The 17,111-nt window shown below is 47.5% G+C and overlaps 1 protein-coding gene across 1 annotated transcript in view; it reads left to right on the top strand.

The window, feature by feature from the left end:
- The first annotated feature begins 1,350 nt into the window (after nucleotides 1-1,350).
- The window catches only part of LANCL2 (LanC like glutathione S-transferase 2), a 240,610-nt gene continuing 224,849 nt past the window's right edge, over nucleotides 1,351-17,111 (top strand). The window contains exon 1 of the mRNA XM_036910340.2: nucleotides 1,351-2,102. Within this exon, the coding sequence (XP_036766235.2) occupies nucleotides 1,911-2,102 (192 nt within the window). The 5' untranslated portion in view covers nucleotides 1,351-1,910. The remainder of the gene's footprint in view (nucleotides 2,103-17,111) is intronic.

The following is a 17,111-nucleotide window of genomic DNA, read 5'->3' as shown; positions in this document are numbered from 1 at the left end:
AGCAAGAAATTATACAAATGACATCAAAATCCATGAGCTGTCACAGGAAGACCTTGTAAAAAAGACAACAGGAAACAGCAAATATAAGATGAGGTAGGTACTCTTTGCAGTATTCATCTGCACCTTGGACTGCACTGAATTTCCTGTATCTCTGAAATGAAATATGCCGGGTAAAAGAACTGAAGGCAGCGGTTTTCTAATTTTGGTCTCAGAATCATATTATACTCTTAAAATTTGTTGAGGATCCCAAATAATTTTTATAAGGGCAATATCTATCAATGTGTGCCAAATTAGAAATTAAAACAAAAAAATTAATTTTTAAAAAATTTGTCAAAATAGTACCTGCAGTCAGCAGCATTTAGGGAAAGATGCCAGTTGCTTAAATAGGGTTTGGATTTTTTAGTTTTTGAAAATATTGGTTGTCCTTAGGACAAATTTGTGTATTTGCCCACAGCTTTCCACAGGTATCCATCAGATTTTAAAAAGAATGAGAAAAACAGTCCTCACCTCACACCAGGGGTAGAGAGAGATCAAAGGTCACCGGGCTGAACGTGGCAGAAACGGCCATGGATGATTCAGCAGCACCCGCCATAGTGTTACTACAGCCTGAAAGACTCAGGCTTTCGGGACCACCTGCCACAGGTTATTTTAATGAAGTCCCTGAGATGGGAGAGGGACACCTCCTAAGGCAAATATCAGTAGTTAGGGGACTGAACTTCCTACATGGGAAGTCATGAAAATTCGGGAGCAGTGAGGAAATTTCCTTAATTGAGGGTGGGGGGAAAAATGGACTCTGGGCAGGGGAATCAAGCAAGAAAGTCAGGCTGGCCCTGTAATGGGTATCCCATTATGTCACTTCTTTTTTCTTGAACTTTGAGGATAGCTGTGCTGAGTACACTTTGTTTTTCAGTTTTCCCCTACCCTGGAATATCCCGTGGTCATCCTCTCTGCAGGGGGTGTTCCTGCGCACAGCCCTGTGCAGCCGGGAGCCGATAGGGCAGACAGCAGTGGGAAGCCAGGCCAGAGGCAGGATTGGTCCTTTTCTGTGCTTGGTGCTGTTTTTCTCTATCACGTGACTTTTATGTTACGTTAATATCTACTTTGCTTCGTTCCAGAAAAGAATTCATATCACTCTATGCTACAGTCCTTACCTTTCCCATCCAGTGACTTGGAATCCTGGGGGCAGAAACTATCTTTTTAATCTCTACTTTGTCATTCAACTAATGTCTAAACGGAAAAAAACGGAATTCTTTCCCTAAAGGAGAAATCATTACGTTTGGTCCCAAATAATTAAAGAAGCAATAAGAACAAAGAGAACCATTAAAGACTGATAAGTAATCATCCTGTTATTATATAAATGTTAAGATTTCCTGTGTCCTTTTATTATACATGTTATGCTCCCAGGCAATTAAATTAATATTGGAGGAATCTCCCGGGGTAATTAAATATTTAGATGATTAAGTATTCTTTCACATGATCTCCCGGTCGGCGGGAGAAAACGCGGGTGGCTGACGGCGCGTCCACGCCGCACACAGCGTGAGGGCGGTGAGCTCCTCGCTCCAGGCTGCCCGGGGGCACGTGTGGCGCCCGCTTCCCCGGGGAAGCCGCGGCCAGGACGGGGCCGTGCAGGCGCTCGGAGGCTCCTGGCTGCAGGGGCGGCGCCGGAGCCCTCGGAGCGCACCCGCCGCGGCCAGGCCCCGCGGGAGGTTCCCGCCCGCTCCGAAGCCCCCGCTCGTGGCCTTCCTAAAGGGCCCCTCGCTGCCCGCCGCGCGGGGCCCCGGAGAGAGGCTGCCCGCGGCCAGTGCGCCGCGGCACGGCAGCGCCGCTCCGGTGGAAACGCGCCGGCAGGATGCTTGTCCCGGTGCGCACGCCGTACCGCGCGGCCGCGAGGGTGAGGGCGTGCGACAGAGATGGGCGAGGCCATGCCAAAGAGGCTGAAGCTGAAGCTGCATCTGAGCGCGGAGGCAGAAATGGAGGAGCGGGCGTTCGCCAATCCCTTCCTGGACTACGAGGCCGCCGCCGGAGCAGCCGAGGAGCCAGGCTGTGCTCGCCCCCCGCCCACCACCGACGAGCTCGGCCTGCCTTTCCACGACGACGGAAAGGTGAGTCGGTGGGCCGGGAGGGGCGTCGTGGGAGCTCGGGTCGTGGGATCGCCCGCCCGCCCCGTGACGTCATCCTGCCGTGCTGCGCGCCCCGCAGGGTGGGCCAGGGAACTGCGGTCAGCGCACGGCCCGGGCTGGACCGGCCTGCAGGGCTGCGGCTCGCCGGGACACTCTCCCAGGCGGGGCCCTTCCTGGTCTCGCGTGCCGTTGGAATGCACTGATGGGGCGCATGTTTCGTGGACCTTGGAAGCGTCCTTCCGAGCTCCAGGGTCAGAGGATATGCAGGGCCCTGAGCACACTCCCACCTTGAGCTGCGAAACGAGCCCAATGACCACCGCTCATGGCTTTTCTGAGGCCGGCTCTTTCGTGGGGCCCAGCTCCTTGTCCCCTGACCTTGGAATTTACAGCTTAGAAACCGCAAAAGCATAGTTCATACACGGTAGCGTCATTTTGATGGGTCGTGTGTGTACCCAGGTATCTGAGTACACGTTAACTTGCTAGGGGAAAAGTGAAAATAAAGGAAAGCGTGAACATCAGCAGAACTGTTTTCAGGTTTGGTAGGACCACGTTCACTAATCATCGTTTCTTCACCGATCTCAGTGTTCTAAGTCCCACTTCCCCTCCGGAGCTCCCCATGTATTTTGTATTCGGAAGGGTAAAAGTTTGCCAAAACTACTAATAAAACTTTGAAAGGGCCATTTGTCTGAGTACGGAAACTTAGGCAAGTGAGGACTTCTCTAAATCCCTTTTCTTATATGTAATCAAAAACTGGATAAAAATAAGGGTGTTAGTAATCGAGTTAGCTAAAATGCCGAAGTTGACTTGCAAACTGACTTATAAAGCACCTTCTATACTCCCAGTACATGTCAGTCTCTTTCTTCCCCTTGAAAATTCAGTCCTATGGCTTAAAGTTCACATGCTGATATTAGTTTTTCTCTAGATTTCTTCTGTTTGCAAATACATAAGTGTAACTCCCGGAGAGGAAATCGCGGGACAAAATACCTCTAACACTGAAATCAGTCAAAGGGGAAAATAAAGCTTAAAACCTGTTTATTGCTTACAAACTGCAGACCAGGGCAGTCTGTTTCCTGCTCAACCAAAAGTAAATTAGACCTCTTCCACACCTCTCAGGTTCAGATAAGCCCTCAGATGGCTGGATAATGACCCATTGACATCGAGATGAACCATTCTCCACCCCTGAGGAATTCCTATTGATGTGCAGATAGCCTAAAGTGATACTTCTCTCCACCCCTGAGGATGCACTAAAGCCAGGCGACATATTCTGGAAACATAACAGTTTTACCCACAGGCCACCCCTCCAGAAATCTCGCCTTACACTTTACTCATTTCCCCTTTTTTTTCAGTGGCCCCTGGGCCTGAAAACTGAAACATTGTGACCAGACTAATGAATACAGTAGCAACAGTAATAGAATCACAATAATCCTCAACCCAGAGGATTCAGCCTATGCAGATTAAGTAAATGTGCTTTACAACACAATCTCTCACTAAGCACAAAATATGTTTAATATACTAACACACTATTATTATTTGCTACACTTGTTTACTCATTCCTAACAACCATGCTAGATTACTCACAAAACTTTTACCGAACATTAGACAAAGTCAAGCTGCCTAAGCATTTTTTCTTGACAATAGCAATAAAGTCCAAAGCTCATCCATTTCAACCATCACGTAGCAGCTGCAGCCAGGGGGCGCATCCTGGCCACAAGGACTGTAGAAGAAAATAACCATGATCTTTGGGGTCACTCTGCTGTTACTCCACAAATACACAGGAGGCCAGCTTCCAGGCCTTTTCCCCTAGATGCCAGAAGAGCCACCCATTGCCAGTCCATGTGTTGAAATGTCCAGGGCCATGTCCACTTAACAGTATCTAATTTCCACTTTATTTCTAATTGCACCCATCTTTGCAATGCATGTCCAGTAAAGTGGGTACCTTGATCGGACTCAATCACTGGCAGCTGTCCATAGGCTGCAGAGAGACGCTTCAGGCTCCTCTTGGTGGTTTGCTGATCCTCACAACATGCAGAAAGAGAACCAATAGTCCAGTAGCCGTGTCCACAAAAGTCATGGCATACTGATATCCTTTTGATATGGACAGAGGCCCATATAGTCTGTCTGCCAGCTGAAGAGGGCTGTTGGCCCCCTTACTATTGTCCCATGCTGCTGTTGGACTTGGTGTAAGTCCCTCTGAGAGCACACAAGGAGCTCTTTCCAGGCTCGGCTGACTTCTTCAAAAGTCAATGGTAAGCCCCACCAATAGGCTATAGCCCACATTGTCTTTTGCCCCACATGCAACAAATGTTGATGTAGCCATTGGGCCACATCAGAGGCAGGCTTTCCTTCAAGCCAGAGCACCTGGGCCAATGTGTCTGCATTATTATTCCCTGGGGATGCCAAAGGCAAATGGCCAGTCACATGATATATGGTAGGTGTCTGTGCCACACCACTCCATGGCCTTTGTGTCCAGTCTCACACCCACCCTGTGATGGGACAGGTGGTTATTACCTTGGTTGGAGCTATTCCGGTAATGGGCTCCGTAGCCAGCAAGGCATGGTACACAGCACCCAGTTGCTTCTCTATCAAGGTGTACCAGACATCTGCTCCTTTCCATAGTTGTGACCAGGTTCCAGCCGGCAGCAGGAGCAGCAGAAGCAGCCTTCGGCTTGGGCCATGGCCTGGGTTGGCGCAGTCAGAGGCGGTGGTCGCACCTCCATGACCACACAAGTGCAGATAAATGTCCCTCTGCACAAGCGCCACTTCTCACCATTATCTCTAGGGGCAGCGCTCCCAAAGGACACCCACTATGACAGATTTCGGGTTCACAGATGCTGTCGACTACCGCCAGATGTAACTCCAGGGAGAGGAAATCCTGAGACAAAATACCTCTATCAAATGGAGCAATAAAGTTTAAATCAGGCAAATGGAGAAATAAAGTTTAAAACCCGTTTATTTCTTAGAAACTGCAGTTCAGAGAGAGGGCGGAGCCGAGATGGTGGCGTGAGTAAGACAGTGGGAATCTCCTCCCAAAAACATATATATTTTTGAAAATACAACAAATACAACTAATCCTAAAAGAGAGACCAAAAGACAGGACAACAGCCAGACTACATCCACACCTGCAAGAGCCCAGCGCCTGGCGAAAGGGGTAAGATACAAGCCCTGGCCCGGTGGGACCCGAGCGCCCCTCACCCCAGCTCCCTGCTGGCCGGAGGAGAGGAGTCGGAGCGGGGAGGGAGAGGGAGCCCAGGACTGCTAAACACCCAGCCCCAGCCATCCGCACCAGAGCACAGACACAGTGCATGCGTGGAGGGCTGGAAACTAGGGAAACAGGGCAGCAAGACCTCTGAGCGGGTCCCGAAGCCGATGCCCCTATGACAAGGAAAAGTGAGTGCTTTTTGAGAGTCTTAAAGGAACAGGGACGCCACAGCTGGAGGGAAACATCTCAGGTCACAGTCCAGCAGCTGGAAATTCCAGGGAAATCCCCTGGGCAACAGCTCTGAGACCCCTCAAGGAGGTAAACAGCCAAACAGCCCCCACCCCCACCCCCCGCATCCATTACCCCTCCGGGGCCCTGCCAAAGCAGAGAAGCAGCCTGAGGCTGGCCACACCCTCAGCAAGGGAGCTTCCGGACAAGATACAAAGACCCAGTCTACACGCAATTGCCCAACACAAGCCACTAGGGGTCGCAGTTGTCCCAGTAAAGAAAGGCCAGGAGCCAAGTGGAAAGCTGAGAGACCCGTCAATAGCACTCAACTGCACCTATCAACATGAAAAGGCAAGAAACTGCAGTTCAGGGCCATCTCTTTCCAGCTCTGGCTGAACTAAATTACACCTCCCCCTCACCTATCAGGTTCAGGTAAGCCCTCTGTTGCCCAGGTAACTACCCATTGATATGGAGATGAACCATTATCCACCCCGAGGAATGCCTATTGATACGCATATGAATTAAAGCCATACTTCTCTCCACCCCTGGGGATGCACTAAAGCCAGTTGAGATATTCTGGAAATATTACAATTTTATCCACAGTAAGATTTCTCTGATGCTTGTGACTTAGTGTTCAAATTTTTTATGATAAAAATAAATCTCTGCCAAGCATTAAAAGACCCATCGTTCATACTTATCAGTTGCTATGTCAATACTCTTTGTGTTGGATTCTCCCAGAGGAGGACGCCGCCCCAAATCACTCACGGAAGGCGTCTCTTGATGCAACAAGCAAGAGGAATTTATTCAGAGGCCAGCTAGCTGGGGTCCATGCGTTAGCCCGACGCAGCGGGTCTCAACGAGGACCCCGAACTCACAAAGCCAGAAGTTTTTATAGCATTTTCAAAGGGGCAGTATTTTCTACAGTCACAATACAGTGTTTTTTTTTTTCATAGACACATAAATTTTCGGCTGACGCCTCATCCTGGGGGTCTGGTTAGATAAAATCACTTTCGGAATGTTTAGGGTGGTTCTAGCAAGATAAGCTTAACTGATTGAGGTTGGCTAACTAAAGGTCACTACAATTAACACTGGCTGACTAACTTGTTTTTCAAAGTTCTAGTAATTTTTCTCCTTCTAGGTTAGAAAATGGTGTTTGAGCCTTTAAGATGGCTGTGCTTATGCTAACTTTTGATTCTTCAGGTTCTACATTTCCCCACTTCTCTTTAAGGGCATTCCAATCACGGAATGTTTGTATCTTCTTGTTGGGTGAGTGAATAATATTGTTGCTTCAAACATTAGTACATGAACGGCACTCACTCTTTCTCTAACAAAAGTTATCAGCCGATTCAATATGCAGGGTCCTAAAGTGAGGAGCAACACAAGGATGAGTAAGGGCCCAGCCAGAGTGGATATCAAGGTCGTAAACCACGGGGACCTAGTGAACCAAGATTCAAATAGCCCTTGGCCGGCTTCTCGTTCTCTCTTTCTCTGGTCTAGCCTCTCCCTAAGCTTTGACATTGAATCTCTTACTATTCCGGAATGGTCTGCATAAAAGCAGCATTCTTCCTTTAAAGCTGCACACAATCCTCCTTCTTTTAGAAACAGCAGATCCAGCCCTCGTCTGTTCTGCAAGACTACTTCAGAGAGGGAAGTCAGAGATTCTTCAAGTTTAGTAATGGATTGCTCTATGGTTTTTAGGTCTTCATCAATAGCTGTCCTTAGTCCCTCATAATGTTGGTTCCCTTGGATAATAGCAGCTGTCCCTGCTCCTACTCCGGCTGCGACTCCTATCCCTAACAACACAGCTAAGGTCAGCGAGACCGGCTCCCTCCTATATCTATGCCTAGGTTCAAATTCAGCTACGAATGAGAGGTCATCATGATACATCAACCTGGGCACCAGCTGAACCATGATACAGAAATCGCGGGAGGAGTTGAAGGCAGAAGTAGAGACACATGGGGTCACTCCAGTGTTACAAGCCCACCACCCTTCGGGAGGAGGGACTAGATACTCATTTTCACCTGAGGAGGTCACAGCTATGGTTTCATTACACAGAGCTTTATGGGTGGGGGGGACTGAACCTAAACATTTTCCTCTTCCAGTTACTTCAGTCAGAGTTAGCTTCTTGTGGCTTCCCCAGCTACAGATCTCGTGACGGGTTGTCCTGTTAAAACTGCCTAACAATCCCAGTCCTTCATAATAAGGCGATCCAGAAGAGAAACACAACCAACAGGATTCAGTAGTGTTAGGGTTGGTGGTATTTAAGACCTGAAAAGCCCCTTCAAGGAGGTTGAGAAGGCGTTGTCCGGTGCCAGGAAAGGAGGTGACTCGGCCAAGAGTGGAGGCGGAGGGAGTGGTGGCAGAGTCCATAGGTGGGGCTAGGGCCTGTTTTGGGGCTGGGGCTGGGAGACGCAGTTGATCTCGCAAGACAGCGTTGGGTCCTACTGGGACAGCTGGAAGAGTCTCTACCTTAAGCCTGAGCATAAACAAGACTCCATTATCATAGCCACTCTGGTAGAGTCTTAGTCCCCACATAAGCCCTTTTTCCCAGTTTGTTGCCCTTTTTCCTGCATCTGTGAAAGAGATGTCAATAGGGTTGCAGGTGGGATGAGTCGTGCATTGGGCATGAGCGGTATTCCACTGGATTTTTATGAGGCCTAGAGGAGATCTCCCTGCGCTTCCTGTCAGCCAATGGCATGTCCCTGTTTGTTCACAACCCCAATTTTTGCAGAAAAAAATCTGTCTTCCCACCACACTGTGAGGCCTTGGCACTATCGGCTGAGGGGGCTGGGCATACATAGAAGCAGGTATTCTGGAGCTCTTTCATGGTCCCAGAGCCCCAATGCACTGTATAATCTCGAGTACCACATCCGGGTACCCCAACTTTATCTTCATACCATGGGTCTTGTTTGAAGAGAGTGCACAAATCTACAGTGAGGGTAGGCCACCAAGTTCCCCTAGGGTGTTGTCCTGTTAACTGGACTACTACTTGTTGGGAAGCCAGGGTAATGATTTGCCATGTGAGTAACCTGGGTTCATGGGGGTTAGGGTTCTGGAAGGTGGGAAGTAACTGGGTCATTAGAATTAGAATTGTTAGTGACACAATCATTTTTACACAAGCGAAATTTAAGAGGGTTATCAGTTCGAATTACTCGCCAGTCCGGGTCTGGTTGAGGCACTTTCTTCAGATGTGAAGCATGTATCCAGGAAGAGATGCCATCTACTTTCACAGCTGTAGGTGTGGTCAAAAGGACGATGAAGGGTCCTTTCCACCGAGGCTCAAGATTGTCTGTTCGATGTCGCCTTACGTAGACAGAGTCTCCCACTTGGAACGGGTGAGGTACTGAAATGTCCTCTGGCCGATAGGCTTCTCGGATAGAGGCCCACACTTCTTTCTGCACAACTTCCAGAGCCCGTAACCTTTCAAGCAGAAACTTATTAGTCACAGATTCAGGGGATACGTGGAGGTGAGCTGCATTTAGTGGAGCCGGGGCTCCAAACATTATTTCAAAGGGTGTTAGTCTAAAACGGCTGGGGGTGTTTCTAACTCGGAATAAGGTGAAGGGAAGGAGGACCAACCAATCATATAAACCAGTCTCTATGGATAATTCAGCCAGGGTCTCTTTTAGAGTTCTATTCATCCTTTCTATCTGTCCTGAGCTCTGGGGCCTGTATGCACAATGCAATTTCCAATCCGTCCCCAAAATCTTGGCCAATCCCTGACTTACCTGGGCAACAAAGGCAGGGCCGTTGTCGGAGCCGATTACCTTTGGGATTCCAAACCTGAGAAATATTTCTTCAAGGATCTTTTTAGACACCGTCTGAGCTGTCTCAGTTTTGGTGGGGAACGCCTCTGTCCATCCTGAAAATGTGTCTAGGAAAACTAGAAGGTACTTATATCCATACTTAACAGGCTTGATCTCAGTGAAGTCAACTTCCCAGTAAGCTCCTGGGCGATCCCCTCGAAGTCTTTTCCCGGATGTTACTGGATTTTTACTCACATTTACTAATTGGCAGGGAACACAATTTCTTACAACCTCGTCAGCCAGTTTTCCTAATCCAATAACATGATAAGGGGAGTCTTGAACCAAGGTCTTTAGGTTTTTTGCTCCCAAATGTGTGAATTGATGCAATTGCCTTAAGTATTCTTCTGCCTCTCTCTTAGGCAGGACAACTCTCCCTTTTTCAGACTTGTATATCTCGTGGGGTGAGGAATTTTTAAACCCTAATTTGTTTATACAAGCGAGGTCTTCGGGTGTATACTGGAAGCTCTTAATACAAGTGGCCTCCGGGTACACTTGGAGGGGTAAGATATTCATTCCCTGGGCTGCTTGTTTTGCAGCTTGGTCCGCCCTTCTGTTTCCTTGAGCTATTAGAGAGTCGCTTTTTTGATGCTCAGGGCAATGTATTATTGCCACTTCTCTAGGTCTATGGATGGCTTCTAACAAATTTAAAATTTCTTGTTTGTTTTTAACATCTCTCCCGGCAGAAGTCAATAACCCTCTCTGTCTATAAATAGCCCCGTGTATGTGAGCGGTGGCAAAAGCGTATCGGCTGTCGGTATAGACGTTAAGTCTCTTACCTTCTGCCATCTTTAGAGCCTGAGTCAGAGCGACGAGCTCTGCTCGCTGTGCAGAAGTGCCCATTGGAAGTCCACTGGCCCACACGATTCGGTTATCATCCACTACTGCAGCTCCCGCCATTCTCTTACCATCCATAATGTAACTGCTCCCGTCTGTATACTAAGTCAGGAGTCCTGGTCCTTCTAAAGGCTGATCTTGTAAGTCCTGGCGGGTCCCCGCCTCCTCAGCCAGGATTTCCTGGCAGGTATGAAGTACTTCTTTTTCCAAATCGGGGAGCAGAGTAGCTGGGTTTAGGATGGCGGGTGGGGCAAATTCCACACGATCACGATTCAGGAGTAAGGTCTGGTAGTGAGTCATTCTGGCATTTGACATCCATCTTTCAGGTGGTTGCCGGATTATGCTCTCCAACGCATGTGAAGCAACCACAGTGAGTTTTTGTCCCAGTGTTAGTTTGTCAGAATCTTTAACTAGGAGGGCCACAGCTGCTACTACTCTCAGGCAGGCAGGCCACCCACTACTCACGGGGTCTAATTTTTTTGACAGATAGGCGACAGGTCTCTTCCAAGGTCCCCATTGTTGGGTCAACACTCCTCGAGCTACTCCGCTCCGTTCGTCCACGAAAAGGACAAATGGCTTAGTTACATCTGGCAATGCTAGAGCGGGTGCTGAGAGGAGGGCTTTCTTGATATCATCAAAGGCCTGTTGTTGCTCAGATCCCCAAAAAAACGGGGCTGTCTCCTTGGTAAGGGGGTAAAGAGGGGCGGCCAAGGAAGCATATCTGGGTATCCACAATCTACAAAACCCCGCTGTCCCCAGAAACTCACGAACCTGGCGTGCTGTAGTGGGGACCGGAATCTGCGTCACAGTTTGCTTCCGGGCTTCAGTAAGCCACCTTTTCCCTTTTCTCAGGGAATATCCCAAATAAATCACTTGTTGTTGGCAGATCTGTGCCTTCTTAGCAGATGCTCTATACCCTAATTTGGCAAGTTCAGTCAAAAGGGCTTCAGTGGCCTCTTGGCAGGTCTCCCGGGTGGGAGCGGCTATCAATAAGTCATCAACATATTGCAGCAAAGTTACCTGTGGGTTTGAAGCTCGGTAGAAAGCCAAGTCCTGATGTAAAGCCTCATCGAAGAGGGTGGGCGAGTTCTTGAATCCTTGTGGCAAACGAGTCCAGGTCAATTGCCCAGTAGTTCCTGTGGTGAGATCTTTCCACTCAAAGGCAAACAGCGGTTGGCTGTTCTGGTGCAAGCGCAGACAAAAGAAAGCATCCTTTAGATCTAAAACTGAATACCAGATGTTTTTGGGGGCCAGGGAGCTTAGTAGGTTATAGGGATTTGGCACGGTGGGGTGAATGTCCTGTGTCCTTTTGTTAACTTCTCTTAAATCTTGTACTGGTCGGTAATCTCCCGTTCCTGCCTTTTTTACAGGCAGCAAGGGGGTGTTCCATGGGGATTGACATTTTACTAATATTCCCTGTTCCATAAGCTTCTGGATATGTGGTCTAACTCCATCCCTGGCTTCTTTACTTATTGGATATTGCCTCACAGTCACTGGCAAGGCTGAAGCTTTTAGTTCTATGATTACAGGGGGCTGGTTCTTGGCGAGCCCCATGCCCGCCGTCTCCGCCCAGGCTCCTGGGAATCAGTCGAGCCACTCCTGACTAATTCAGGAGGGCTCTGGTTCCATAAAAAGACAGTATTCGTCTTCCAATCTTATGGTCAGAATACTCAAGTTCAAAGGCTTATTTTCCTGATTAGTCACCAGAGGTTTCTCAGCTTGAAAAGATATTTGGGCTCCTACTTTGGTCAAGATGTCCCTTCCTAACAGGGGCATAGGGCATTCCGGTATAATGAGGAACGAGTGACTTACTCGTCCTACTCCTAAGTCTACTGCTCTTCGGGTGGTCCATGCATATTGTTTCTGGCCTGTAGCTCCAATCACCCAAGACTTTTTGCCAGAGAGAGGGCCCTTGTCTTTAGTTAATACAGAATGTTGAGCACCGGTGTCTGCTAGGAACTCAACGGGTTGCCCCTCCACTTTCAGAGTTACCCTGGGCTCGGGGAGGGGTTCCGAGCCCCGTCCTCCCTAATCTTCGTCTTCCAGCAGAGACAACACCTTTTTTGGAGGCTTCTGCAGTGGCTTTTTAGGGCATTCTTTCACCCAATGTCCTTTCTCTTTGCAGTACGCACATTGATCTTTATCCAAAGGAGGCTGGTTGCCCAGGTGCCCTGCCTGACTAGTTCTACCACTAGAGGGCGGGCGTCCCTTACCTTCTACTACTGCGGCCAAGATTTTTGTTAAATTTCTCTCATGCTTCCTATCCCTCTTTTCCTCTTTACTTTCTTTTTCCTTTTCCTTCTTTAATTCCTTCTCTTCCTCAGTCTCTCTCTTATGATAAACTTTCTCAGCTTCTTTCACCAAATCTCTCAACGACAAATCCTGTAAGCCTTCTAGTCTCTGAAGCTTCTTTCTAATATCAGGCGCTGATTGCCCAATAAAGGCAAGAGCCACTGAAGCACTGTGTTCCTCAGAAGTGGGGTCAAAAGGAGTATACCGCCTGAAGGCTTCCATCAGGCGTTCTAAGAACACCGCGGGTGCCTCAGCGGCTCCCTGACTAACCTCTCTTACCTTGGCCAAATTGGTGGGGCGCCTTGCAGCCCCGCGAAGACCTGCCACCAGAGCCTGGCGATAGATGGTTAGTCGCTCCCTACCTTCTGGAGAATTAAAGTCCCAGTTGGGTCTGGTCAGCGGGAACCCCCTTTCTATATCATGAGGGAGTTGCTACGGTCGTCCGTCAGCTCCAGGCACGTTCTTTCGCGCTTCCAGGAGGATCCTTTCTCTTTCTTCCATGGTGAAGAGTACCTGTAAGAGCTGCTGACAATCATCCCAAGTGGGCTGGTGAGAGAACATCAGGGACTCTATCAGTCCCATTAGTCTCTGCGGTTCCTCTGAAAAAGGAGGGTGGTTAGCTTTCCAATTATATAAATCGGCAGAGGAGAATGGCCAGTATTGCAGAGGTTGGAAAGGCGGGTCTCCTTCCTCCCCGAGAATGGGGGCCCCATAAGACCTGAGGGGAAAAATACCTGATGGGTCCAATGCGGCCCCTTGGCGCCGCCAAGTTCCTTGGGCCGGTCCTGGAGCTGGCCCCGATGCCTCGGTACCAGAGGCTAGAGGCATCGGAGGTGCCGGGGCTGGAGGCACTGGGGCTTCGGCCACCGGGGCCTCGGGCGCCGGGGCAGAGGCAGGAGGGTAAGGAGGGGGATCATCAACCATGAGCAAGTCTTGAGTGTCAGGGTGTATTTTGGTGGTCTCTTTCCCTTTTCCCCGAGGTTGATCCTGAGCCAATAAGACTCGAGAGTTCGCTTTCTTTCGCACCCAGGGCTTTATCCAGGGCGGTGGATTTTCCACCAATTCTTGCCAGACCACAATGTAGGGCTGCTGATCCGGATGTCCCGAGTTGAATTCTGGAAAACAACAGCTTTTACTGCAAGCAGAGTGGAGAGGTCAAAAGTCCCCTCCGGGGGCCATCCAACGTTAAAAGTGGGCCACTCAGAGGTACAGAAAGTCTGCCACAGCCCTTTTTTAACTTCTACCGACAAGTCAAGCGCCCTTGCTCTCACTTCTGTCCAATGACCTAACGTCAGGCTATGGGGGGTCGTCACGGTCTGTCCCATTGCCAGTATAACAATTATTAGACACGTAAAGGACACATAAAACAGAGACACACAGAGATTAAACACACAGCGGCCGCTTTTTGTCTTCCTCAGATTTCTGACCAAGAACCGGAAGGAATCAGTGGGCTGATACTCTCGGCGCCCAAAAACCAACCCTATCTCATCCGGTTCACTTTTGCGGAAAAACAGGTGGGAGGCCACCAGGCGTCCCTGGCCCTCCAAACTCCCCGGGGCGTCCCCCAGGGTTGCAGCCTGCGGTGCTCCAAGTATGTCTACTGACCGCAGTCGCGACCCCTTATGGGACCGGGACGGCTGCCAGACAGAGGGTACCCTTTTCAGAACTCCGTCCGGTCTCACTGAAAAGCAGAACACAGAACACAGACAACTCAAGGCACCACTAATCTTACCTCTTCCTCCAAGAACAGCTTCGGGAGTGAAGCGGGGTGAGCGCACGATCCTGGACGAGCCCCCAAATGTTGGATTCTCCCAGAGAAGGACGCCACCCCAAATCACTCACGGAAGGCGTCTCTTGATGCAACAAGCAAGAGGAATTTATTCAGAGGCCAGCTAGCTGGGGTCCATGCGTTAGCCCGACGCAGCGGGTCTCAACGAGGACCCCGAACTCACAAAGCCAGAAGTTTTTATAGCATTTTCAAAGGGGCAGTATTTTCTACAGTCACAATACAGTGTTTTTTTTTTTTTCATAGACACATAAATTTTCGGCTGACGCCTCGTCCTGGGGGTCTGGTTAGATAAAATCACTTTCGGAATGTTTAGGGTGGTTCTAGCAAGATAAGCTTAACTGATTGAGGTTGGCTAACTAAAGGTCACTACAATTAACACTGGCTGACTAACTTGTTTTTCAAAGTTCTAGTAATTTTTCTCCTTCTAGGTTAGAAAATGGTGTTTGAGCCTTTAAGATGGCTGTGCTTATGCTAACTTTTGATTCTTCAGGTTCTACATTTGGAATAACAAGGCAATAACAGTGTTTACTTAAATGAATTTCTGACCACCATTTGAGTCTCCGTGAGAACAAATGAAGAGATGTGAGCACTTGGGTTTCATTTAATACCTCACAAAAGGAGATACACTCTGCTTCTGAAATTACGTTCTTTTCTTTTTACCCTTTATATCTGGTAAACTTGATTTTGACCTCAACTATATACCAAACTGACTTATGTAAAGAAAATAGAACCACAAATAACTAATTGGGCTTGTTATTATTTATCTCTATGCAATTAAACAAAAGAGGTTCGGGTGGACCCCATACTAGTGGTTTGATCATATGATAAAGAAAGGGAAATGGAAATTGTGTTGTTCCTGAACATACAAAGGGAGAGTGTGTTAAGGTGAGAGGAGCATTGTGATTTTAAAAGGTGGAGACAATGCTTATTTGTTACAGGAAAATCATAAAAAGACAAGTTGTCTTCTGTATAGATATTTTATGATTGGCAGATTATTACATTTTTAATTCTTAAAATGTTAAGATAGGAATGTAATTAAGAGAAGATTTCAAATATATTTGCATTTGTTTTGATTGAGATGAAGTTTTATGAAAATTGAGGGTGTTATGGATTGAATTGTGTCTTCTAAAAAGGCATGTTGAAGTCATAACTGCTGAATTTTCAGAATGTACCTTATTTGGAAATAAGGTCATAGCTGATGTAATTAGTTGAGACAAGGTCACACTAGAGTAGGGTGGGCTCTTAATCCATATAACTCGCATCCTCCTAAGAAGACAGAGACAGAGGGAGAAAAGATGGCCAACTGATGGTGGAGGAGACATTGGAGAGGCGTGGCTACAAGGAAGTGAATGTCATGGATTGCCAGCAAACTAGAAGGTGTAAAAGGCAAGGAAGGATCCTCCTCTACAGGTTTCAGAGGGTGCATGGCCCTGCCACCTGTGTGATTTTGGACTTAGAACTGTGAAACTATACATTTGTGTTGTTTTATGCCTCTAAATTTGTTTCAGCATCCCTAAGAATCTAATGCGGAGGGTAATTTGTAAATTAGGCATTGAGAAACAATTTTAGCTTGATGATATGTGCAGTTAGTGAGAAAAGATTACATAAAATCTACCAACACTATTATTGAGCCATAAAAAGAAAACAAATCCTACCATTTGCAACAACATGGATGGAGCTAGAGGGTGTCATGCTCAGTGAAGTAAGCCAAGCAGAGAAAGACAAGTATCAAATGATTTCACTCATCTGTGGAGTATAAAAACAAAGCAAAAACTGAAGAAACAAAACAGCAGCAGACTCACAGAACCCAAGAATGGACTAACAGTTAGCAAAGGGAAAGGGACTGGGGAGGATGGGTGGGAAGGGAAGGATAAGGGGTATAAGGGGCATTACGATTAGCACACATAATGTGGGGTGGGCACATGGATGGCAGTATAGCACAGAGAAAACAAGTAGTGATTCTACAGCATCTTACTACGCTGATGGACAGTGACTGTAATGGGGTATGTGATCGGGTCTTGATAATTGTGGGAATCTAGTAACCACAATGTTGTTCATGTAAGTGTACATTAATGATACCAAAAAAATAAAAAATAAATAAAAATATATCAACACAATACTAGCTTATTCTAAGTATTCTTTAGGACATTTACTCAATCATATTTTAGATTCATTATATATATGTGTGGTATAATCAATCAGTAAAATTCACCTCCAATTCTAAAACAGCTTGTCTGATTCTTTGAATCATGTTGGTATAAGTAGGCTTTTGTAACATGTAACATTTCTCACAACATTGGGACGGATATTATGAGAAGCAATTGATCAATGTAGTAGCAGTTTTTAAAGAAATATGAAAGGTATCTAAGTAGACACTGTTGGCTCCTTACCTAACAGCCATTTCTTCCCTTCCTTTTACTTCATTTTGTTGTGGCCATGGACTTTAGGCAAAGAGCCCAGCACCAGCGCCAAGTCATGATTAATCTGAGCCAGTGATTCTCAAAGTGTTCTTCTCTGTCCAACAGCATCAGCTTTATCAAGTGTGTTGTCAGGATCTAATCTGGAGACACAAACCACACAGTAATTTGATAGGGAAAGTTCAATATAAAGAGTTATCACTAATCATAACAACATTGGAGCAATGAGAGATTGCCTCATAAGAAGTAAACAGAATTCTGAAGTATAAGAACAGCAGATTTAAGGAGCAGGCCCATTCCTAGGGGCCATTCCTTAGTAACTGAATGAACATTTATTATCTCACACATTTCCTGAGGGTAGGAATCTAGTTACTGGATTCCTGAGAGTCTCTGGCTGAGGGTGGCAGCCAAGCTGTCAGCTCTCAG

Source organism: Manis pentadactyla, chromosome 7 (genome assembly GCF_030020395.1).
Source record: "Manis pentadactyla isolate mManPen7 chromosome 7, mManPen7.hap1, whole genome shotgun sequence".
NCBI lineage: Eukaryota > Metazoa > Chordata > Mammalia > Pholidota > Manidae > Manis > Manis pentadactyla.
This window is presented reverse-complemented; position numbering and strand designations above follow the sequence as displayed.